We start from the raw sequence: 24707 nt of genomic DNA, 5'->3' as shown, positions 1-24707 counted from the left end.
AGGTAAGTAAGGCTTTCCTCCTTATGATGTTTTTGGATGTGTATGGACATCAGGGTTGAGAAGGGGGGCTTCTGTATCATAGTGCTTGAAGATGGGTCTGTTTAATGAGTTAAAGATAATCTCCTTACAGCATAAATAGTAAATAAATTGTTGCATTTAGATTGGGGTCATTTGGAAAGTGTCACAAGATTATGCTGCATGTCTTAATGTGTAAGACCTGACACCATATGAGTGACTTTCATTAAGAGCTAGATAACGATTCTGTTGAATAAGAGCAAGAAGTTTGTGGAAAATAGAACTGCTGCAAATGCTGAAATAGAAATTCTGTTGTCAAATGCTGGGAGTCAATCGTTTGGAAATTGGACTTCACTGGTCGCACTGTATGTTTTTTATACACTAAAAAAAGAACAGGTGGAAGAAGCATTTGTGTGAAATCTGAATTTACTGGTCATGATGTACTGTATGTGCTTGATGTAAAAAAAAAGGACCCTCTCAAAAGAGGAGTTTGCTCAATTATCGGACTTCGCTCCTTGTGCTGTATGTTTCGATTCCCTATAAAGAACCAGCGCAAGAGTAATTTGCAAGAAAACTGCATGTGTGTGTTTATCATAATGTACTGTATGTTTGATTCAATAAAAAGAATCCCCTCACAATAGTCAGTTGCTCAAGAATCAGACTGCAAGTGTTTGATTAACTAATAGAAAGGGTTCATAAAAATGACTCACTCGTGTATCAGACTTTACTATAATCACACTGTATGATTTTTGCTAATCAGTAGGAAACACTTTTGAGTATTGTAATGTTTCGTCCACATTGATGGACCATTCTATGTACATGAACCATTACTGTAACCAAACTTCATGAAATCATTTGGATCTGGTATTTTTTAACATGCTTTCCAATTCCCCAACACTATTAATAATGGGTTTTTATTTAATAAACACTGATTAAATATGAAAAATAACCTAGCTTTAATATTAAAGGAGACAGAAAAGACTAGGAAGTAAGAGTGAGACTCATTTTTTTTCTTATTCTACAATTGCAATTCTACAACAACGGCACATTAGGCACACGCTCTCTTGCATTCACCTAGGGATGCATGCAGGTTAAAGCAATTTCCTTGACTGTGATACCACACCTCCGTGCTGCTCTCAGCTGTGAAGAGAATGTGAGAAATATACATCAAGAAAGTGAGGAAAAGAAAAGAGAGAAAATCAATCAAAAGAATGGACAGCTTATATGGGTCTCAGTCACTTTGTGTGAGTTTGTGTGAGTGAGCATCTTCACTTGAGCTTGACACACAACACACACACTTCTCATTATACAAACACATCATTTGTCTCAATGCATGGATGCTTCCAAACAGCTCCCATGAATCATGCGAAAGTTTAATGACACCCACATAAACACACACCCCTGTCCCATGCAGGGGGATGGGGACCCAAAATGACATCACCCTGAGAGACAGTGGGCTTTGTTTGGTTACTGTCACTCCACAAAGACGCCAGAGGGGGGAGGCCCCACCTTGCCCATGTGCATCTCTAATACATAACAAAGGATGAGAGAAAAGATACTGTTAAATATGCAGAGACTGTCAACTTAAAGCATTTAAAATGCACTGGTGAAAAAAAGCTTTTAAAGGTGGTTTGCTAATTGTGCAGAATTCATGAGTTTTAAATATGTGTCAGATTTAGGGCAGTATAACTTTTAGGCCTTTTTCTGGGTTCTTCAGTCTTTCTGGATCCAAAGCCACATTTGCTACATGCTACATTTATAAACAGAAATATGCACAAATCTTACAAAACTGCGCAAATCGGAACAAAAACAAAAAGGAACTGGATGTTGGTCAGAAAAAGAATATGAATCTTTAAGCAAACGAGGCCCATCCTACACAGTGTTTACTGCATGACATCTTGGAATGTGTTTGGGCTTGTGACTCTAAAAGAATCTGTGATGCGTGTCAGGTTTGTGCAGGTCATCTGCGGCCTGAAGCCATAAGTTAGGTCACATTTCAGTGAACTCAGATGCAGCGTACAAACACATTTAGCCACGTGACTGGCATCCTTCATGTGCTGTGGGAAAGCATTGCTGCGAGTGTGTTTGTAAACACTGCATCAGTCTGACTGGAAAAATATCAAGGCATGCTGTTAAAAAATTAATAAGGGACCCTTCACACCCTAATGCCCACATTTGGCTAGTCTGTGCAAGTTACTGCTATTCCAGAGAGACAGAATAAGAGAGATTCCATACATAACAGATGAAGAGAAATGAAGTCAGCTGGAGAAGAGGGAAGAGGGTTTGCTTTATGCATGGGGTTGCTGTCAGTGAAAGAGTGGGAATGGCTAGATAAAAAAAGAGGAGAGAGCTGAAAAAACACAACTTTAATACAACCCGAATTCCGGAAAAGTTGGGACGTTTTTTAAATTTTAATAAAATGAAAACTAAAAGACTTTCAAATCCCATGAGCCAATATTTTATTCACAATAGAACATAGATAGCATAGCAAATGTTTAAACTGAGAAAGTTTACAATTTTATGCAGAAAATGAGCTCATTTCAATTTTGATTTCTGCTACAGGTCTCAAAATAGTTGGGACGGGGCATGTTTACCATGGTGTAGCATCTCCTTTTCTTTTCAAAACAGTTTGAAGACGTCTGGGCATTGAGGCTATGAGTTGCTGGAGTTTTGCTGTTGGAATTTGGTCCCATTCTTGCCTTATATAGATTTCCAGCTGCTGAAGAGTTTGTGGTCGTCTTTGACGTATTTTTCGTTTAATGATGCGCCAAATGTTCTCTATAGGTGAAAGATCTGGACTGCAGGCAGGCCAGGTTAGCACCCGGACTCTTCTACGACGAAGCCATGCTGTTGTTATAGCTGCAGTATGTGGTTTTGCATTGTCCTGCTGAAATAAACAAGGCCTTCCCTGAAATAGACGTTGTTTGGAGGGAAGCATATGTTGCTCTAAAACCTTTATATACCTTTCAGCATTCACAGAGCCTTCCAAAACATGCAAGCTGCCCATACCGTATGCACTTATGCACCCCCATACCATCAGAGATGCTGGCTTTTGAACTGAACGCTGATAACATGCTGGAAGGTCTCCCTCCTCTTTAGCCCGGAGGACACGGCGTCCGGGATTTCCAACAAGAATGTCACATTTGGACTCGTCTGACCATAAAACACTATTCCACTTTGAAATAGTCCATTTTAAATGAGCCTTGGCCCACAGGACACGGCGGCGCTTCTGGACCATGTTCACATATGGCTTCCTTTTTGCATGATAGAGCTTTAGTTGGCATCTGCTGATGGCACGGCGGATTGTGTTTACCGACAGTGGTTTCTGAAAGTATTCCTGGGCCCATTTAATAATGTCATTGACACAATCATGCCGATGAGTGATGCAGTGTCGTCTGAGAGCCCGAAGACCACGGGCATCCAATAAAGGTCTCTGGCCTTGTCCCTTACGCACAGAGATTTCTCCAGTTTCTCTGAATCTTTTGATGATGTTATGCACTGTAGATGATGAGATTTGCAAAGCCTTTGCAATTTGACGTTGAGGAACATTGTTTTTAAAGTTTTCCACAATTTTTTTTACGCAGTCTTTCACAGATTGGAGAGCCTCTGCCCATCTTTACTTCTGAGAGACTCTGCTTCTCTAAGACAAAGCTTTTATAGCTAATCATGTTACAGACCTGATATCAATTAACTTAATTAATCACTAGATGTTCTCCCAGCTGAATCTTTTCAAAACTGCTTGCTTTTTTAGCCATTTGTTGCCCCAGTGCCAACTTTTTTGAGACCTGTAGCAGGCATTAAATTTTAAATGAGCTAATTAAGTGGATAAAAGTGTAAAATTTCTCAGTTTAAACATTTGCTACGTTATCTATGTTCTATTGTGAATAAAATATGGCCTCATGTGATTTGAATTTCCTTTAGTTTTCATTTTATTAAAATTTAAAAAACGTCCCAACTTTTCTGGAATTCGGGTTGTAGTATAAATCTTGATTTTTAGATTGTTTTAAAATGTGGATTGTGCTAAGTGGTTGGTAAGGTGATATTTAGGGTGTTCCGTTGGTTGCTTACAAAAAAAAAGCCAACTGCAAAGTTGCTTCAATATTTTGGTCTCTAAATGGCTTTTCACATGACATTTAACCCTATCGTCGTTCTAAATCCCGCTTTTAGCCCAGGGTAGATGGACGTTTCACACTTATTTAGATGCAGGGTTATGAAACCCTGCTTGGAAGAAGGACAAACTTGTATAGTGTGAAACAATGTGGCGCTACAATGTTATGGCTACACACTTAGCAACAGACACTCAATTGAGTGCCTCATATTCAGGTGCGCTGGACAGTCACGGAAATGCTGCGAGTTGAATAAACAGTTTTCATGTTTGAGGTGGAAATAGTCAAATTGTGATGGAAAAGGCGTCAACTGAATTGAAGAAGAGACAGTTTCTTTCTTATATGGAAGGCAGATGGGGCCAGAAGTCTTTAAATGGAACCTGTGAAATTTGATTGTCAAACACTGTTTGTCTGTATTAATGGGGGAAATTGGTATGTGTTTTGTATGTGTAGACACGCACATACTGGCCCCGTTAAGGCATCAGTTTCCTCCACATTTCTTTAGTGTTTGTAAAGATGAACAATTTTACTGTTAAGATGACAAATGGAAACATGTCTCTCAGTACTTTTAAAAGCAGATTTACCTCTAGATTTATCCACATATTAATCCTTTCTTTCTTTTTTATTTTTTTGTGGCATTGCTTGACTGATATCAACTGACTTTTTCACCTGAGAAAGAACGTTGAACTAAACAACTAAAAAGGACATGACAAATCATAAGACTGACTTCAAGTCTGATGCTTACGTACATGCATACAAGTGTACCATTATGACATTTTTCATGAATAAACATGGCGTCTGATGTGTTGTAAATGTATAAACCAATGTACCATCATGTCACGTGCAAATATAATCTCAAATACAGAAACTTCATTGGCTGCTGCACATGTTGTTGCATTAACGCAGACAAACAGTGCATGCTGACATGGTCAGATTTAAATACTTTTGGCCCTTTCAACCTTCCATACGTTCTTACCTTAGTAAGAAAAGTCCATTCAGGTAAAAAACTTGACTGTACAGTCAGCAAAATAATGAGTATGCGCAATGCTAGAGCCTTTATGTAAGCAGGTCACATGCTGTGTTTATCCAATCAGTGACACTGACACTGCAAATATGCAAATAAGAACATTAGCCAGGGTTTAGGAGTGTACAGTGTAAAATTTCAGATTATAAATACCCAAGACTAATTGTTAACCAATTAAAGCATGAATAGTTTGAAATGTGAAATAAAATAACCCAAGATTTTGTTTCATCCAGGGTTTAGAATGACCCAGGGTGAACTATTTCAAGTGTGAAAAGACTTTTTGTGTCAGGTCCCTCCGTCAATACAAATAGGATTTTCTAGCTTTTTTCTTTAATTATCTGCAGGGTAAAAATCATGCTAGAGCATTTGCCATCAACAAGCCACACAGTTTGAGGTATACATTTTGGCATAGCTCGAGTCTAATACCTAAGTTCATCCGTTTAAAACAAATCCCCATTCATTAATATGACAAATAGTATTTAGGCTGTGATTGCCTTACCAAGTGTTATTATACATGCACCCAGGGAAGCGTAGGTTGTAATAAGAAATCTGATCATATAAAACCCTCCACTTCCTGTTTCACCCTTTCAGCAGTGACACAGGACTGTTACTCACCAATTGACGTTTGTAACATGAACCTGTAAGCAATGGTGTAGGTATGCTCTACACAATGTGCTTCATAAAAGAGTGAATTCACTAGATTAAATACTTCTATAATTAGGTCAGTGAGATTATGAGCAGTTTCACTGTTCATTTCAAGTGTTGTGCATAATAATCATCACATTCTGATGATTCAATAGGCAGAAGAGGGTGTTTTTTGGTAGGCTGTAGTCAAGAAGATGCATGCATCAGTCATTGTTTCCAGCAGTATAGGGGTCAAGCTCAATTTGCAAGTGAGACTGGTTTGGTGAGGCAGCTTATGGTTTTAAGAAGCCGAGTCTGAATACCGAAGCACTTAGAAGTGAGTTTCACACTCTGGTTAAGGCCATGGGTTACACTGAACTGAGACTATTTATAGTCTTCTAGTGAAGACAAAGCTTTTCAAGTTGATAACTTCATGTACATGTACAGTACAAGTCAAAGGTTTGGACACCCTTGCTCATTCTTTGTCACTATTTTGTTATGGTTTTTCACAGCTTAGAATAATAGATCACCAAACCTATTAAATAACACAAACAGAATTAGGTGAATTTGGTAGTAAACAAAATGTCTTGTAAAAAGGTTAAAAAAAATCTGGAGGCTTGAGACTGTCCCATAACTGCCAAGTAAATAAGTGTCAAGGTCCATAAAATGTATGAAAGGTTGTTGTCAGAATACTCCTTCTGCCATCAAACGTGCAATCTTGGTTATATGAAGCGACGGGAACACTTTTTCTAAGTCAAGAAAACAATAATAATGACTTTATTCAATAATTCCTGTCTATATATAAGTCTCCTCTGTGTCACTCCATATCACTGTGCTGTGTGTGCTCTTCTGGTCATCAGCGCCACAAGGATGCAAAAAACACAAATAAAAAGTGTACAAAAAGTGTTCCAGTCGCTTCATATAACCCAGATTGTACGTTTGATGGCAGATGGAGTATTCTGACGACAACTTTTCATTCCTTTTATGGACCTTGACTCTGTTATTTACTTGGCAGTCTATGGGACAGTCTCATGCCTCCAGGTTTTCATCCAAAATATCTTGAATTGTGTTCTGAAGACGAATTGAGCATTTAAGGGTTTGGACATGAGGGTAAGTTATTAATGACAAAATGTTCATTTTGGGGTGGCGTATCCCTTTAACTAAGTTAAGCTAAATGTTTCATTAAAATGTATTAAGTAAAATGTAAAAGTAAAGCAAAACATTAGCAATAATATTAATCTAAATTGTGACTTTTGATTTCACAAAAGCATCATAAACGGTACATTAATATGATAATATGTTATTATAGGCCAAGGCATTCTCTGTGCTCACAATCTAGAACGCTTTTTACCACGACTGATGTTTCTCATATTGCACCTCTTTGCAAAATGAAGCAAAATTGACTTTTTCAGATGGGAGAGCTGAACAAAAGACAAATCCAATGACTAAACAGGGCCAAAAATTAATCGGAAAAATTACAGTACAATTAAATTGATATTTATGGACAATATTGGCTGATATTAAAAGTCTAAAATCATTGTATAAAAAAAAGTTTTTTTTTTTTTACTATTTATAATTGAGTGACTTTATAATAAAAATCATTTGAAAAGCTAGAAGTAAATGTAGGCATCACAACCCTGTCATACACAGAACAAATTAAAATGAGCTAAAGATGACATCCTAACAGTATTATTAAATGACGAAGGGAATCTAAATGTAAAAAGAGGAAATGTGCATTCATATTTAAATATACAATGTCAATCAGTGTGTGCGTGTGTATACATGAACACACAAGTCAATTGTTATATTCAGTTCTTGTTTAATTTCATCTCCTGACACTACTCCCCAAAATAAAACTAAACGATTTGAATATTATTCAAACAACTATGAAACATACAAGCCCTCACAGTGTTGTCAGGTCTAATCAAACAAAAACAGATATGTCAAACCAATTAACTCTTTAAGGCATAGAAAGTAATAAAACATCTTCTAATAGTCTTTATGAGCCATGTCTAAACAATGTTGGGAACGACAACATCTCAGTTATACTGTTAGATTTTTTCAGACGGAAACAATCATAAAGGGAACAATTGAAAAAGATGCATCCATAGCACTCCCACAGTGGGGCAAAGAATAACAGCTCAAAGCCAAGGTTGCCATCTAAAATTGCTTTCACAATGAAATATATCTATAAAACCATGCATGCCTGTACAGTGTGCCTAAAAAAAAAATTGAATTGCAGATTAATTATAGAAATTAAAATTAAAAAAATGAAAGAAACAGAGGCTTAGGCTAGATTTCCCTGCTGCCTTTGTTCATATTGACAGCATTTCAGAAATGACTAGTTCTTCGTATTATTCGTTAAACCACTGGCTTCAATATACTTTAATATGTACACTTACAATAGAAAGCTAATCAAGCAAGTTACACTGTCAAGTAGGTCAGTATCTGGCAAGGTTAACTGTTCACTTTAATAATTACAGTATTGAATTCAACACAGCACAATGTCTAAAGATACAAGACACCGATGAAGAGAGGAGGTTTGAGGGGTTCAGCCCCAGTCTGAAATGGGACTAAGCACCATCACGGCAGGTTAAGCAGTCACTTTTAAACGGACAAAAAACATGCAAAATTGGCTTTAATTTGACCCAAAATGGTCTTGGATTTGTGCATTTGAAGATCATTACCATGTATGACAGCAGTCTGCAGGCTTCATTGCTCCATTCCAAGCATCTAAGCTGTGAAACAGGAGACCGTTAGTCCAGAATTAAAAAATGCAGGGCCAATTTTTCCCATACTCAAGTTCATCTTAGTGCATTTCTCCATTTGTTTTCCCAAAAGAGTAAATGGAGATTTAAAACAAACTCGATTCAGAAAGTCCAGCAGCCTCAAACAATTTCAATTCTCGTCTGTCAGTAGAGACATCGGAGATACAGGAGCTGCTTAGAGAAAAATAAAAACCTCTCGCCGCTTAAGACTGCACATTTAATTCCTAGCCGAACAGCAGATAATGGTAAAACACATCGCTGGTTATGAATGGATATACCACAGACAGGAACGACCCGCAAAACAGAACCCTGCATGAAGACAGTGGACCTAAAAAAGGCATAACGAATACACAAACAGTATTAAAAGAAAAAAACTAAAGCCAAAACCTAAATGGTGAATTCAATTTATACAAAAGCGATGCTGGTCCTGACACGCAGCCCCCTCATCCTCCGTCAGCTAGGAGTGAATCTCCTCAGCGGGTTTTCTGCTCTGGTCCTGACGAATGGGAAAAGGGAAAAAGGTCAAACCACAAATCAGCTGTTAATATTCTCTATAAATATCATGTAAATTGCCAATCATTTCTTTCATATTTTAAAAAAGGTAAAAACAAATGGATTAGTCCTAGTGGTTGACCGATATAATCGGCAAGGCCAATACGTTTTTCTGCTTGGTCGATCTGTTCGAGGACTGCTTTCCAAGATATCGGCAGTCAAAAACATATCGGTCGACCACTTATTAGTCCTACCCTGCTCCTGGAGAGCTACTGTCCTGTAGACTTCAGCTCCAACACACCTGTCTGTAATCATCAAGTAGCCCTGATCACCTTGATTAGCTGGTTCAGGTGTATTTAATTGGGGTTGGAGCTGAAATCTGCAGGAGGTTGCTCTCCAGGAGCAGGGTTGGAGACCCCTGGATTAGTAATTTCTGCTATATGACTGTTTGTCCTAATGCACAGATCCAATCTTTTGACCATATCTGATTTTTTGTCCTGTGTTTACATTCACTTTGGACACGACTGGTATGGGATATCTTATTAAACTGTAGCATCAGCAAGTAGCCAATACGGTATTAATATTCTGTGCATCCCCTCTTTAAAAAAGAACCTGCCTGATCTCTCCTGGCTGAATGTAATGAATGATGTAATGTTTAATGTGCTGTTACCTCAGGAGGGGGAGGTCTGACTGTAACAGGATGAGAGGAGCGTCGGGGCGGGGAGCGTTTGGGCTGAACTTGCTGCTGTACCGTGTCGTAGTATGTCACACCACCGTAGACCTGTGACTGTGCCTGGAGAGAGACAGACAGAAGGAAGTCAAGCATGTACAGATCCTAAAAAAACTGTGATACTCACTACTGAAGTGTGTCTCGGGATACAGAAAGTCAAACAGGCTCACCTGGGGATTGGGGTACATTGGAGGTAGCGTAGCGCCAGCAGGGTACGGGTAGTTGGTGTTCCCAAAGGTCATGACACCTGGTGGAGGGTAGAAGGGTGGGGGGAGCAGCTGCTGTGGAGGCGGTTGCCCAGGTGACATAGAAACTGGTGGGGCAGCGTAAAGAGCCGGATTGGGCAAGGGCCCTCCTGACTGGTGCGGGTGTAAACCTTAAACAAAATATTTAACAGGTTAATGTTGATGTGTCATCTGGAGTGATCACATGTTAAAATGAGTAGCAGCAGGTATTTTCTTCTGTATGGCCACGTACATCCAAGAGCAATGAATTAATAAAAATAGAAAACAATCAGGGTGGGAACTTTGTTTTATCATTTGGTTATTAGATGGGAGATCTGAATGCAGGCTTGTAGTCAATTGCAGAAAAAAAAGAAAGCCCTGTATTTTTTTATACAAATGAGCCAAGTTTGTTATTTTTTAAATACAAAATGCATGGACGAATTGATCCCAATAAAATCAATTACACGCATTTAGACAGTAGATTGGGTTAATTTATCATGCTGACATTAAAAGCAACCATACCTGCAATCTCTAAACCAGTGAAAAAGGTAAGGGGTGGGTTAATTTAAAGAATTTATATTTCTATAATGATAATAGAATAAAACATTCTTTTGAAACAAAATCAATGACTATGGTAAAATCTAGACCATAAACTGACCGTAAAATCTGATTTAACAAGCACATATATATATACACGCATATATACACACACACATATACATATATGTATATATATATATATATATATATACACACATATACATATATGTATATATATATATATATATATATATATATATATATATATATATATATATATATATACACACACACATTTGTATACACATACATACACACACATATATATATATACCCTCATATCATTTTTAACCAATTTATTATTTTAATTTTAGGAGAGGAAATCAGACAGACTACCAGGAGCTGCGATTATCTGTCCATTAACTCTCCCATCAAGCAGAAGTTCGCAAACGTTCACAACTCTCACCTGGGTGTCCGGGGTGGGTGGGGTGTGGCAGGTGCATCTCAGGCTGAACAAGCATGCCTTGAGGGGGCAGGGCTGCTGGACTGTCACTGTGTGTGAAGATTGGTCCCTGGAATGACACTGCATTTGGAAATGCAAGTTACTATCTTGGATGTTCGAATAATTAAAAATGATATTTCCTAAACAGCTCCTGAGTTTTCAAATGAAGGACTAACTATAAGTTTAACTATTCAGTAAGTGATTTTAGGACACATTCCCATGACCCGTTTAACTTAATACTGTCCTCTATGGGCCAGAAGCAGTACTGCACTCACTGGGTTCATAAAAATGGCCCTCCATGACTCCTATGTGCATGGGTGCAGGCTCTGGAACTGGCCTCTGGCGCTGTGATGAATACCGCTTAGCCCGGCCACCACCAACACCCTGATAACAAGAAACAACTGCTGAAACAAGGTTGTAGCTTACAACTTTGGTCAGCAAATTCATACACATTTTCCAAACTGAAAATACTTTTAAAATAGTGTTAAAGTCATGATGAAACTGTGGTAGCAACAGAAATTTTCACAGAAATGCTCACTGAGTTTAACAGGTTTTCAAAAAACCAAAAATTCAGGACAGAGATGCTTCAGTTGTTGATTTAATTTAGAGTGCAGTGCCCACATCTCAAAAGTTGAGGCAAATGAATGAAAGCTTGCAGGGTCAGGTTTAAGCCATGATTAGGTCAAATTTGTGGTTACATACAGTTTTTAAGAAAATAAGTTGCAAATAAATTTAGGGGAAAAAAACACATTGCTGTGTAAGTCACATTTGACTATATTCAGAAATAAATAACGTTTGTAAATAGTTTACAAACATTATAAACACTACAAACATTTATTTTAGTTCCCCTCATCCCACAATTTAAATCCTTTAAATTAAACTGTTTTTGGGGGGGTAAACATAGTGGCCTTAATGAATTTAAGCGAAACTGAAACTACATGCACGTGGGAAATGTGCTATAGTCGCTTTGGAATATAAAATCACAGCACATTTCAGATGATAATTTTCTTTGATATATTTTAGAAAATACATGAATAAATCATTTGCAATAAGATCTAAACTTTCATTTGGCAAATAGTTAAGGTGATATTTCACTTTCAGTATTACGCTTTCAATCAGTATTTGGGATTTTCTGATCCATATAGACAATTAATGATGGACCGGTGTACTCACAATATCCTCCATGTTTCCATACTGTGGAGGCCCTCCTGCTATGTGCACAGAGCTACGGATGCCTGTTGGGGACAAAAAAGCAGGAAATTTAAACCAACATTTCAAAAAAACAAACCAAAAAAATTTTGTAAAATGAATTACACAAAGATTAAGTTTTGCCTCTCATCTCAGCCTGCAAGTAGGAGGGAGGGCTTTGGGCCCAGTTCTGCCCCGCCAAGCTGAGTCGAGCCAGGTCCTGGTCGAGCCCCGTCAGTCCACCTTGTGTTCCAGCATCACTCTGCTCTTGCCATGACTCACTCTTTGCTGCCACAGGGGCTTGCTGGACCACGGGTGAGGAGTCATCTAATGACGCCTGCTTACCGAGATCAGACGGTCGCGTTCGTGTCGCCCTTCGCGCAAGAGAGTACGATTTCTTTTCCACCGGCTTCTCTTGAGGAGACGATTCTCGCACCTGACCGGCTGCACTGCCCCCTTCCATTGCTGGGCCAGACTCTTGTTTCCGTGGAGATGGTACCCTCTCTCTCTCCGTCCTGTAGTGGTGAGCGGTGTATGTAGTTGTGGCTGTTGGAATCTCACCCTCCTCCTCTTCTTCCTCCACACTGTGGATATCCTCCACCACCGTGGCTGGGGTACGGTCAGTGTGAACAGCATGTGAACCACGGCCCCTGAGCCTCGGGCCCCTCTCACCCTCCACAGGCTGTGGCCGCACTCCTCGAGGTGGTGGGCCATCTAGACTGGGCTTCGTGTGTCTCTGCCCTTCTGTCCTGTGGGGGGCCGACAGGGCTCGACTACTCTGGAAGCTGCGCTGTGGAGGCTGGGTCGAGGGTCGGCCAGAGGGTTTAGGTGCTGCAGGGGGACCAGGAGGTGGGCCTGACTGCAGGGTAACAGACGGAGCAGTATTACGATGGCCAGGTGGAGGCACCTGCCACGTTGTACGCACTGACTTTTCACCTTCACGATTGCGCCTAGGCTCCCGACTGGGTGAGCCAGAATATCTGCAAAGAAACTAGATATTAGTGTGCAACCCATCGTGCATTTGGCAAATAAAAACTTCTAGAAAGTATGAACAATCCAAAAAAAAAAAAAAAGATTTTTTTTTAAACATTTATGAAAAGTCTTTTATCCTCACTAATATGCTTGATTTTATAAAAACAATAAAAATACAAAAATAAAAATCAATAGAAAACATAACATTGTGAAAATTGTAAAATAGAAACATTTAAATTGTACCATGTAGTTTAATACTGTTATTACACGAGTCTTCAGTGTCACATGATCCTTCAGAAATCAGTTTTAAATGCTTACTCAATTTGTAATTAAACATTTATCATTGTACAAAACAGATGTGCTGCTTAATTTTGTGGAAACCATTTCAGATTAAAAAAAAATATTTAAATGTACAAAATGTCTTTACCATTACATCAGTTTAATACATATAAAATGAAACTACATGCTTATTAAATAATTAAATCTTTAAGAATATTTCTTATTGACCCCAAACTTTGGAATAGTAGGGTGTATGCAAATTATACATATAAAATATAATAATCATAAATAGGTCTGTAACGATTAACCGCAAGCCGGTTGAAAAACGATTCAAATGTGTGAAGATTAAAATCGGTTGAGATGCTTAAAAATAAAAATAATTTGCGATTCAATTAGGGGTAGAGTATATGAATGCATGTCTGAGGGGAACTACTTTTTCTTTTTATCTTGCCTCTGTATAATGCAAATTAAAATTTATAATTGCACCTGCTTTGTTTACAACGGAAACCAAGGAAACGCTTTAAGCGCCACCTGCTGGCAGAGAGTGAATCTGCATCTCATTCAGCTCGTCTGCTGTTTCATGCAGATATTTTTGTATATAGTTTCACAAAACTGATGTCAAAACATTGTTTTTGCTTCAAATTTTTAAATTACACAATCTAATTGTATAATTTGTGAATCGAAATTAAATCGTGAGTTGAGTGAATCGTTACATACCTAATCAAACATCTACAATTGGTTACATAATACACTTTTTAGATACTTTAAGTTTATAAATTGTTTTCTACGTGTAATCAAATTTAACTTAATGACTTCAGAAACTGCAATGGTTTATTATTTATTGAAAAAAGTAAGAAAAGGGAGTAAACACTTAAAATGGCTTACTATATCAACCTAGATCATTTGTGAATCCATCACTAGTACACAGTTGTCTAAGCATTTAAAGTACAAAACTAAACGTTATATTTCACCAACAGCACTCAATACCAGACTGCAAGGAAACAAACATGGGGCTCACCTGGGTTTTCGGAAACGGTACGATCGTCCATCACTCGGCCCAGTGCTGTTGCGAATGTCATAGCCATAAGAAGCAATTAGCTCTTCGCGTGATTTTGGCGCCTGCTCCTCTTCACGGAATCTGTCGTGTTCCCAACGGCCCTCGTCCTTCCACAACTTCCTGTGCCTGCCTTTAGGTCTGATGACAGATGGACACATAGGAAAAGGGGGGAGGAAGAGAGACAGCAAAGGGTTTGAAACACAAGGTTTAGTGTCGGATTCAACACCCGAAACTCATCTTCAACTAATTGAAATATGATTGCATAGTTGAAAAGGGAGCTTTCCCTGAATGAAAACCCTCCAGGTCTCTCACCTCTCCTCCTCTGTAGCCTGGCCTCTCACGTCATGCTCAAAGAAAAGGCCTTTTCGGGGGATGTAGGCTGGATTCTTCCGGTCCTCATCATCGTCCAGCTTGCTGCCCGATTTATTCTCAGGGTCCTCGGTGCTTTCCTGTAAACATGTAGAGGTCTCAACTTCAGTTTTGGCCTAAAAAAAGATTTACAATTAAAACTGGCAGTGTGATTTAGCATCATCTTAATCCAGAATGTGGCACTGTGACCAACTGCTATATATCAGTCAAAGGATTATTTTAATTATGTGGGACTGTTTTAATTCAAATTAAGCGTTTTCACCACAAGCTGACCTGTCCATCCCCACTCTGTCGCTCCCCGGCTAGATTCCCCTTCTCATCAGCTTTAACCTCCTTGGCCCCTTCATCTCTCGCCTCCTCTTCACCAAGCTCTTCTGTCGGTGCATTTGCAGCGGGCTTCGGTTCTGCGGCAGGATGTGAGGCCTCTTCTTCACTGATATGCTCTCCCTCCTCCTCCTCCTCTCCTCCCTGAAAAAAGCAGCACCAAACATCAAATTCTCAGGTCAGAAAACACAAACCAAAACTGATCACTTCAAACTTCATTCCGATCAAGCACACAAACACATTATAGAAAATTTGTAGCAAATTTACAGTGTCTTTGTTACATGTACTTACTATAGTAATAACATTAAGTGATGCATAACTAAAAGCAACTGACACTAAATAGACATTAGTCATTAATATTACGCAGTACTTATTTGTATAATTGCACTGTAACAAGCACACCAAAAAATAACCAAATATCAGAACATTTGATAAGAAACAAAAACAAGCTTTTTCTTATAAAAAAAAAAAGCAAGTAACAAAAAGCACACGGACTACTAAAACTAAAGTGAAAATAAAAACTGAATATAACAAAAGCCAATTCAAAACATTAACAAATGTTATGATGGCATATAAAAGTATAAAATATGGCAATATGAGAGATGGGCGTCAACTGATTTTAATATATTAAGAATAGTCGTGGACAGTGTATGTATGTGCACACACACATACATATACACACACACACACAGTACAGGCCAAAAGTTTGGAAACATTACTATTTTTAATGTTTTTGAAAGAAGTTTCTTCTGCTCATCAATCCTGCATTTATTTGATCAAAAATACAGAAAAAAATATAATATTGTGATATATTATTACAATTTACAATAATTGTTTTTAAATTTATAATACTTTAAATTATCATTTATTTCTGTGATGCAAAGCTGAATTTTTAGGATCATTATCACATGATCCTGTAGAAATCATTCTAATATGATGATTCATTATCAAAGTTGGAAACAGTTCTGCTGCTTAATATTTTTTCAGAACATGTGATACTTTTTTAGGATACTTTGATGAATAAAAAGTAAAAAAAAAAAAAAAAAAGAAGCTATGTTTTTAAAATATAAATATTTTGTAATAATATACACTACTGGTCAGTAATTTGGGGTCAGTAATTTTTTTTTCTTTTTTTTTTTTTTAATAAAATCAATATTTTTATTCAGCAAGGATGTGTTAAATTGATAAAAAATGATAGTAAAGAAAATATATTATTAGAATATATATTATTAGAATTTATTATTAGAATAAATGCAGTTCTTTTTGACCTTTTATTCATCAAATATATTAGACAGCAGAACTGTTTCCAACACTCATAATAAATCAGAATATTGGAGTGATTTCTAAATGATCATGTGATAGACTGGATGTTACATGTGACACTGAAGGCTGGAGTAATGATGCTGAAAATTCAGCTTTGCATCACAGGAATAAATTATTTTTTTAAAGTATATTCAAATAGAAAACTATTATTTTAAGTTGTAATAATATTTCACAATATTACGTTTTTTTCTGTATTTTTTATCAAATAAATGCAGGCTTGATGAGCAGAAGAAACTTCTTTCAAAAACATTAAAAATAGTAATGTTTCCAAACTTTTGGTCTGTACTGTATATACATATACATTTTTTTTTTAAGAATTTTAATCATTTTAGCACATCAAATCTTTTACAAACAAAACATTCTTGATGTCGTTTGGTTATTTTTACAATTAACATCATCATTGGCACAGCAAAACAAAGTATACATGACATCACAAAACAAAAACATGTCCAACTTAAAATATTCTTCACAAGATTCTTCACAAATGTGAGCCAGTAGAGTTTTGGAACTGAGTTGATTGTCCGATGAGACAAAGATTAACCTTTAAGTGATTCGAAAGCAAAAGTGTGGAGAAAAAAAAGGGAACTGCAAATGATCCTAAGCATACAACCTCATCTGTAAAGCTTGGTGGAGGTGGAGTCATGGCATGGGCATGCATGGCGGTTTCTAGAACAGGATCTCTTCATTTTAATGATGACTTCATGTATGATGGCAGAAGCAGAATGAATTTGGAAAAGTACAAAATCATCTTTGCTACCAATATTCAAGAAAATCCAACCAAACTCATTAGAAAGCACTTCACATTGGATCAGGACAATGACCCAAAACACCCTGCCAGTTCAGTCAACGACTTTATCAGGGCAAAGAAATGTAAAGTCTTAGATTGCCCAAATCAATCTCCAGATTTAAATCCGATCACCAGCTGAAGAGGAGACTGAAGACAGAAACTCCCCTGGAGAAAAGCATTTCAAAGCATAAGAGCAAGAGTCTGGTGATGTCTATGGGTTGCAGACTCTGCTCTGACTGCATGCAAGAGAACTGCAACTAAATATTAGCTTTTAATCTTTTACATCTGCATTAAATTCAACTGTTCCAATACAATGCTAACATCAAACAGTGGGATGAACTCTAAAAGTGCTGTCCTTTTTATTTGGTAAAACATGTATGTGTCGAAAGACCTAATAATAAAATGTGACATTCTGTAGTTTTGTCGCACATTCATCTTTTAATCATGTTTGCAAATATCTCGACTCCACAACAGAGAAAGCAATATTGTCTTTACTGTTCCAATACATATGGAGGGCACTGTGTATATACAGGTGCTGGTCATATAATTAGAATATCATCAAAAAGTTGATTTCACTAATTCCATTCAAAAAGTGAAACTTGTATATTATATTCATTCATTACACACAGACTGATGTATTCCAAATGTTTATTTATTTTAATTTTGATGTTTATAACTGACAACTAAGGAAAATCCCTAATTCAGTATCTCAGAAAAAAGACTAAACAAAAGAAAGGATTTTGAGAAATCTTGGCCAACTGAAAAGTATGAAAATGAAAAGTATGAGCATGTACAGTACTCAATACTTAGTTGGGGCTCCTTTTGCCTGAATTACTGCAGCAATGCGGCGTGACATGGAGTCGATCAGTCTGTGGCATTGCTCAGGTGTTATGAGAGCCCAGGTTGCTCTGATAGTGGCCTTCAGCTCTTCTGCATTGTTGGGTCTGGCATATTGCATCTTCCTCTTCACAATACCCCATAGATTTTCTATGGGGTTAAGGTCAGGCGAGTTTGCTGGCCAATTAAGAACAGGGATACCATAGTCCTTGAACCAGGTACTGGTAGCTTTGGCACTGTGTGCAGGTGCCAAGTCCTGTTGGAAAATGAAACCTGTATCTTCATAAAGTTGGTCAGGAGCAGGAAGCATGAAGTGCTCTTAAACTTCCTGGTATACGACTGCGTTGACCTTGGACCTTAGAAAACACAGTGGACCAACACCAGCAGATGACATGGCACCCCAAACCATCACTGACTGTGGAAACTTTACACTGGATCTCAAACATGGATTGTGTGCCTCTCCTCTCTTCCTCTAGACTCTCGGACCTTGATTTCCAAAGGAAATGCAAAATTTACTTTCATCAGAGAACATAACTTTGGACCACTCCGCAGCAGTCCAGTCCTTTTAGAAGCAAGACGCTTCTGATGCTGTCTGTTGTTCAAGAGTGGCTTGACAAGGAATGCGACAGCTGAAACCAATGTCTTGCATATGTCTGTTGCATACGTCTTGAAGCACTGACTCCAGCTGCAGTCCACTCTTTGTGAATCTCCCCCCCTTTTTTTAATGGGTTTTGTTTCACAATCCTCTCCAGGGTGCTGTTATCCCTATTGTTTGTACACTTTTTTTTCTACCACATCTTTTCCTTCCCTTCGCCTCTCCATTAATGTGCTTGGACACAGAGCTCTGTGAACAGCCAGCCTCTTTTGCAATGACCTTTTGTGTCTTGCCCTCCTTGTGCAAGGTGTCAATGGTCATCTTTTGGACAACTGTCAAGTCAGCAGTCTTCCCTATGATTGTGTAGCCTACAGAACTAGACTGAGAGATCATTTAAAAGGCACCAGGTGTCTTCAACATTGAACCTTTTAACAATATTCTAATTTTCTGACATACTGAATTTGGGATTTTCCTTAGTTGTCAGTTATAAACAAAATTAAAAGAATTTTTTTTTTAAATGTATCAGTCTGTGTGTAATGAATTAATATAATATACAAGTTTCACTTTTTGAATGGAATTGGTGAAATAAATCAACTTTTTGATTATATTCTAATTATATCACCAGCACCTGTGCATATAATGTTAGAAAACATTCCTGTTAGGAAATCTTCTTTAAAGAGCATTTTGAATCTGTGAGGAGACTGTGCTTGTCTGTAGTGAATTAAAGCCACGACCTCACAAGCAATGCACCCCAGCCTTCTCTAATATGCCTGAATTACCTGATCATCCTCCAATCATCAAAAGACTACATGCATAAGGACGAAGAGCATCAAAAACTGTGGACGGTGCGTCATGTGTCTACTAAAATTAGATGAGGAGTACAGATGCACTAACAGCATGGGGCTCGGCATTGGCAGTACTCATAACGCCACGAGAGAGGAGCAAAAATATTCTTGACAATTTCAGCAAAAACCTTCATACAAAAACCTCCCCAGCTGAGTCTCATTTAATTCAGATCTAAATCATTCCTTAGACAGCTCCATATGGAACTTATTGACTACATCAAACCATCAACACACTCTTAAATCTACATTAAGATTGGTTAGCACTCTCATGATGGAGCAAAACACAGTTCGGCTGCAATGGAGACATTCGTCCCCTCTACACAGCAGTCCAACAAGCCCCATAAACGGCATGGCCATAGAGACTTACCTCCGTGTGCGATCCGTTCTCCTCCAGATCAGCGCTGTCATAGTCTGATAAGACCGCTGGAGAAGAGAAATCAGCCATTTTAGCCACTCTGTTCACATTTCTGAGAGAAAATAACCACATGACTATAGAACTGCTCATTAAGAGTGACAAACTTTCAGGCTTGGCTTTTTAAAAGTTTGTCTTGATGAACTATCAAGAGTGACAGTTCATAACCATTTAACCTGATAAAACATTAAAATCACATAATTTGCAATCATTTGGGTCTCTTTAGAAAGTAGATGCTAGTGAGTTAGACGTCAAAACTGATGGCAAAAAAACAACAAAAAAAGACTGCAGCAAAAAGACAAAAGCGATAAACATATCCCCTCACCTTCACCAGCGCCATCTTCACTTTCCTAAACAGAAAGAGATGAGAATCAAATATCCAGGCAGGCAAGAAGACTTAATAAACAAAAAGCCTTGTTTAAAGAATTAATGATCAGAAACAACAATTCAAGAAAAGTAAACTTGTGAATGCATGAGGTGGTAGAGCTTTTTTGCATTTGGCTCCCAAACTCTGGAATAGCCTTCCTGATTAGACACCCTCTCTCTGTTTAAATCTAGATTAAAAATACATCTTTCGCGAAGCATTCGAATAATGCATCTCTTAAATTGTGACTGCAGTTGTATCTAATAAAAAACACATTCTTATTCTTTAGTTTGGGTTAAACGAATTCATTGTACTTTGTTGAAACAGCAGCTATGCTAATTATTTCTCTTTTTTGCCACGGGATTTACACAAGCTCCAGTCCCTCAGAGGACCCCAGATGATGTTAACCCTGAAACAACATACAGAACTAACAAATATTGCTACAAGTGTGACTGCATCAGATAATAATTGCTGTTAATAGTGTTTATCATCTTGTTGACTATGTCTCCTATAAATTTTTCTGAAAATTCCTGTCATTTGCACATAACCTGATCACCACGTATAAGCTACTACTAAATATTGTAGAAACTTAATAAGTTGCTTTCCAATGATTTGTATCGTAAAAAGCGCTAAACAAATAAACTTTAATTGAATAACTATGGCGCATCCAGTTTAAAACTGGACTTCCTCTTGGCGGTCAGCAGATCTTTCTCTTCCCGTTGCAGAACAGCGTCGTCTGACTGACAGATCAGATATCAAACGCTTGGGGAACCTCAAACGTCCTCTAATTTCTTATCAGACGCCTAAATAATCACCAAGCAGACCGACTCGGGAACTACTTCCTCTTCATGCAAGCGTCTGTGTTTCTCAGCCCGGTTCCTGGAGGTCCAGACACCTCGGGGTCTCATTAATCTGACACACACCCAGTTCAGTTCAGACGGGCTCTTTAGGAAGATGAGTTGGGCGTGAAACAGAGGAGACATCCTAGATGTGCAGGACAGGGGACCCTCCGGGACCCTGATGGAGAACCGCTGGGTCAGATGATGAAAGGCGACACATTTTAAGGTCAAACGAGGTCTACGCCACATTTATGGGAGTGAAGAGCCACAGACACACCAAGAACTTTAAATCCATGTGAAATAAATAAGGCGTCTGATCCAAACCTGAACATTTCTCTCACATCAAACGTGTAGCCGTGTATCTCATCTAAACCCGTGTTTCAGTGACACCAGCTCAGTGTGAAACACTACCGCGCGCGTACATACACAATCGGATCGGTTATAAATGCAGATGTACAGCCGCACTCACACACTCCGACTCCGCGTCGCTTTTGGGGGCGACGCGCTCCGCTGGCGCTTCTAGCGGCTCGGGGTCTCTTCCACGAGGCTTGCGGCCGGCCGAGAGGGATCTCCCGCCCTCGGAGCCCGAGGCGGACTCGTCCTCCTCCTCGCTGTCCTGAGAGGCGCGTCGTCTCCGTCGCCGCCGGTCCGCCATCTTAACTCTCAAGGAAGGAAGAGCGGATCTGCGCACGGAATTATGGGGGCTCGTGCGTACGTCATATCCTCTCTTGTTCTCCGCTGCGTCAGAGCATAGACAGTAAAAGCAGAGAATGTCTAATATGGCGAGAAGTTTCACTCTCACTACACTTCCGGCTTCTGAACTGTTTGCAGTTCCACTCTGATTCCATATGAGGGCGCTCACAGGACGAGTGCAGAATGAATGAAGGTCAATGGCGGTAAACCCCTCAAATCCACTTTTTCTCAGGATATAATTTTTTTGTCTAGTAATTTGAATGTTGTATTCGAAAGGAGATGCAAAGAAATTACACATTGCTGGGTGTTAGATTTTTTAGAGTCACTTATTTGCTTCATACACATCGTACAACCAGAGATACTGCTTTACGGCAATCCTTCAGTCACTTTGGTGCTTTCAGGGAATGTCTATGGTGCTTTCCAGAGCCGTTGAAAAATTAAGTCCCCTCCCAACACGTATTGTTACGATCTGTGGTAGCCCGCGCAACCTGGCCGATTTTGGAGATTAGCCAACTTGGTACAATGAATATCGGTTTTGAATATCCTGTGCATAAGCGCTTTATCGTTTATATCATGAGACATTGGCCAAGTTTACTAAACAACAAGAAAAACTAAGCCCATATAGCACCAATAAATGTTATATAGCCTGTAAAAGGTGATGATAGCATATAATGCGCTGCACTTTCCTCAGATGCGGACAAAACACAGATCTCCTCATTCGCCGGCCAAAGACCTTGTTAACTCCAATTGAGCTTGTTTTTCATATAGCCTGATGTTAATTGCACGTGTCTGATACAACACAAACAGTGACGAAGCAGTCTTCACGCTTCCAGGAGGTTCCCCGATAAAAATTGCTTCCCGGGGTAACAATATAAGTTTTTTAGCAGGGTTGTCTTGGTAAAATTCGCATTTTAGGTGCTAAATATCACGTTATTTGTATTGGGGTCGCTTCGACCCGCGGACATGAAAAACAACCACAGACTTGGCAACACTGGTTGGCGTTTACTACACCGAGCCGTAATTCACTGACAATCTACACAAAATCGATGTTAAAATCGCAGGCGATTCTTTGTTGATTTTGAAAACAATTTTGTGTTAGTAGTCGGTAGACTACGGCTCTGTGTAGTAACTGCCGCTTCACCTGAACCAGTGTTGCCAAGTCTGCGATTGTTTTTCATGTCCGCAGTTTGAAGCAACCCCAATACAAATAACGTGATATTTAGCCCCTAAAATGCTAATTTTACCAAGGCAACCCTTCCAAAAAATTTATATTTTAACCCCAGGAAGCAATTTTTATCGAGGAACCTTCTTGGAAACGCGATTGGGCTAGTTTTGGACTAGTTTTAAGAAGCAACTGGGCAAGATTTGTTGTGAAATCCTGGCAACCCTGATCTGAACGCACGTGCTGGAGATATACTTCTAATCACAGGAGCATCTTTACTGATGAGATGCGCATGAAAATCGCATTCGATTTTTTGCACAGCCCTAGATGTAACCAAACCTCAATCCATCAAAGTTTGATACAATCCGGGGCATTGGATACGATGTGTGCACAGGGATGTGGTTGAGTATCCCATTGGGCCAGTCGTTATAAAATTTAGGGGGCAAAACCATAGTGTTGAGGTGGCAGTTAATCCGCACCTCCGGCATCCGTTAATTTTGGGGACGAATTGGCCAGCGTTTAAAGAATTATTGGGGGTTTTATGTACGGATGCCTCTTGGGGAAAGAATGCACCGGAGGGGAATGTGAGTGTGCAGGCGGGAGAGACTGAACCGGGACCACTGAGTACTGAGTCAGGGGAACAGAGCGAAATCGAGAGAATTATTCTCTCGGAGCACAATGATTTTCCCCTGGAGCAGTCTCAGGATGAGACGCTGAAACACTCATTTGAACAGGTCAGGACCATCGACGGTCAGCCTCTCCATCCTAGACAGCCTCTTACCTGTCCATATTATCCAATAATTAAAGATAGGTTGTATCGAGTAACCCAAGACGCTCAGACAAAAGAAGATACAACCCAGTTTTTAGTTCCTAGGAGCCGCCGGGAAATGCTTTTTCAGGCGGCTCATTCTAATCCAATGGCTGGTCATTTAGGACAAGGAACGACACTAAATCGCCTCATGACCCGTTTTTTTTGCGGTTTGTCGTGAATGTCAGTTGGTAAACCCACCGGCCACCCCAAAAGCGCCTTTGCGCCCTCTCCCATTAATGCAGGTCCCCTTCCAGAGAATTGGCATGGACCTCATCGGGCCACTAGAGCGATCAGCACAAGGTCATCGTTTTGCATTAGTCATTGTGGATTATGCAACACGATATCCAGAAGCAGTGCCTCTTCGCAACATTTCCGCTAAGAGTGTTGCTGACACACTGTTTTCTTTAATCTCCCGAGTGGGGATTCCTAAGGAAATCCTCACTGATCAGGGCACGGCGTTTATGTCACGGACATAACGCGAACTTTATGAATTATTGGGCATTAAATCGATTTGGACCAGCGTCTTTCACCCACAAACGGACGTGCTGGTCGAACGTTTTAATGGTACGCTTAAGACAATGATTCGTAAATTCGTTCAAGAAGACGCCAAAAATTGGGACAGATGGTTGGAACCCCTGTTGTTCGCTGTGCGAGAGGTTCCGCAAACCTCCACGGGGTTTTCCCCCTTCGAGTTGCTCTATGGTCGCCAGCCCAGGGGGTTGCTGGACATCATAAGAGAGACTTGGGAGGACGGACCTTCTCAATCTAAAAACAAAATTCAGTTTGCGATGGACCTGAGAACAAAACTCCACACTTTGGGGCGGC

At 39.2% G+C, this 24707-nt stretch overlaps 1 protein-coding gene across 1 annotated transcript; it reads right to left on the bottom strand.

Moving 5' to 3' along the window:
- Positions 1 to 7568: 7568 nt before the first annotated feature.
- Positions 7569 to 21915, bottom strand: LOC132148945 (protein CASC3-like). The gene is made up of 13 exons (XM_059557755.1): positions 21686 to 21915; positions 20339 to 20363; positions 19969 to 20024; positions 15164 to 15358; positions 14834 to 14970; positions 14483 to 14659; positions 12358 to 13193; positions 12199 to 12260; positions 11301 to 11409; positions 10990 to 11106; positions 9930 to 10135; positions 9700 to 9822; positions 7569 to 9033 (listed from the first exon to the last, which is right to left on the bottom strand). The coding sequence occupies exons 1-13, from the start codon at positions 21869 to 21871 to the stop codon at positions 8995 to 8997; spliced, it is 2268 nt and encodes a 755-aa protein (XP_059413738.1). The 5' UTR covers positions 21872 to 21915; the 3' UTR covers positions 7569 to 8994.
- Positions 21916 to 24707: the final 2792 nt, after the last annotated feature.

This window comes from Carassius carassius, chromosome 9 (genome assembly GCF_963082965.1).
Source record: "Carassius carassius chromosome 9, fCarCar2.1, whole genome shotgun sequence".
Lineage (NCBI taxonomy): Eukaryota > Metazoa > Chordata > Actinopteri > Cypriniformes > Cyprinidae > Carassius > Carassius carassius.
The sequence above is the reverse complement of the archived record's forward strand: the minus strand, read 5'-3'. Positions and strand labels throughout refer to the sequence as shown.

Coding starts and splice junctions, on each gene's coding strand:
- LOC132148945 (XM_059557755.1), bottom strand. CDS start 21,871: ATGGCGGACCGGCGGCGACGGAGACGACGCGCCTCTCAGGACAGCGAG. Junction 11,410..12,198: donor ATGGAAACATGGAGGATATT/GTGAGTACACCG, acceptor TCTTGTTATCAG/GGTGTTGGTGGTGGCCGGGC. Junction 11,107..11,300: donor GGGCCATTTTTATGAACCCA/GTGAGTGCAGTA, acceptor TTCCAAATGCAG/TGTCATTCCAGGGACCAATC.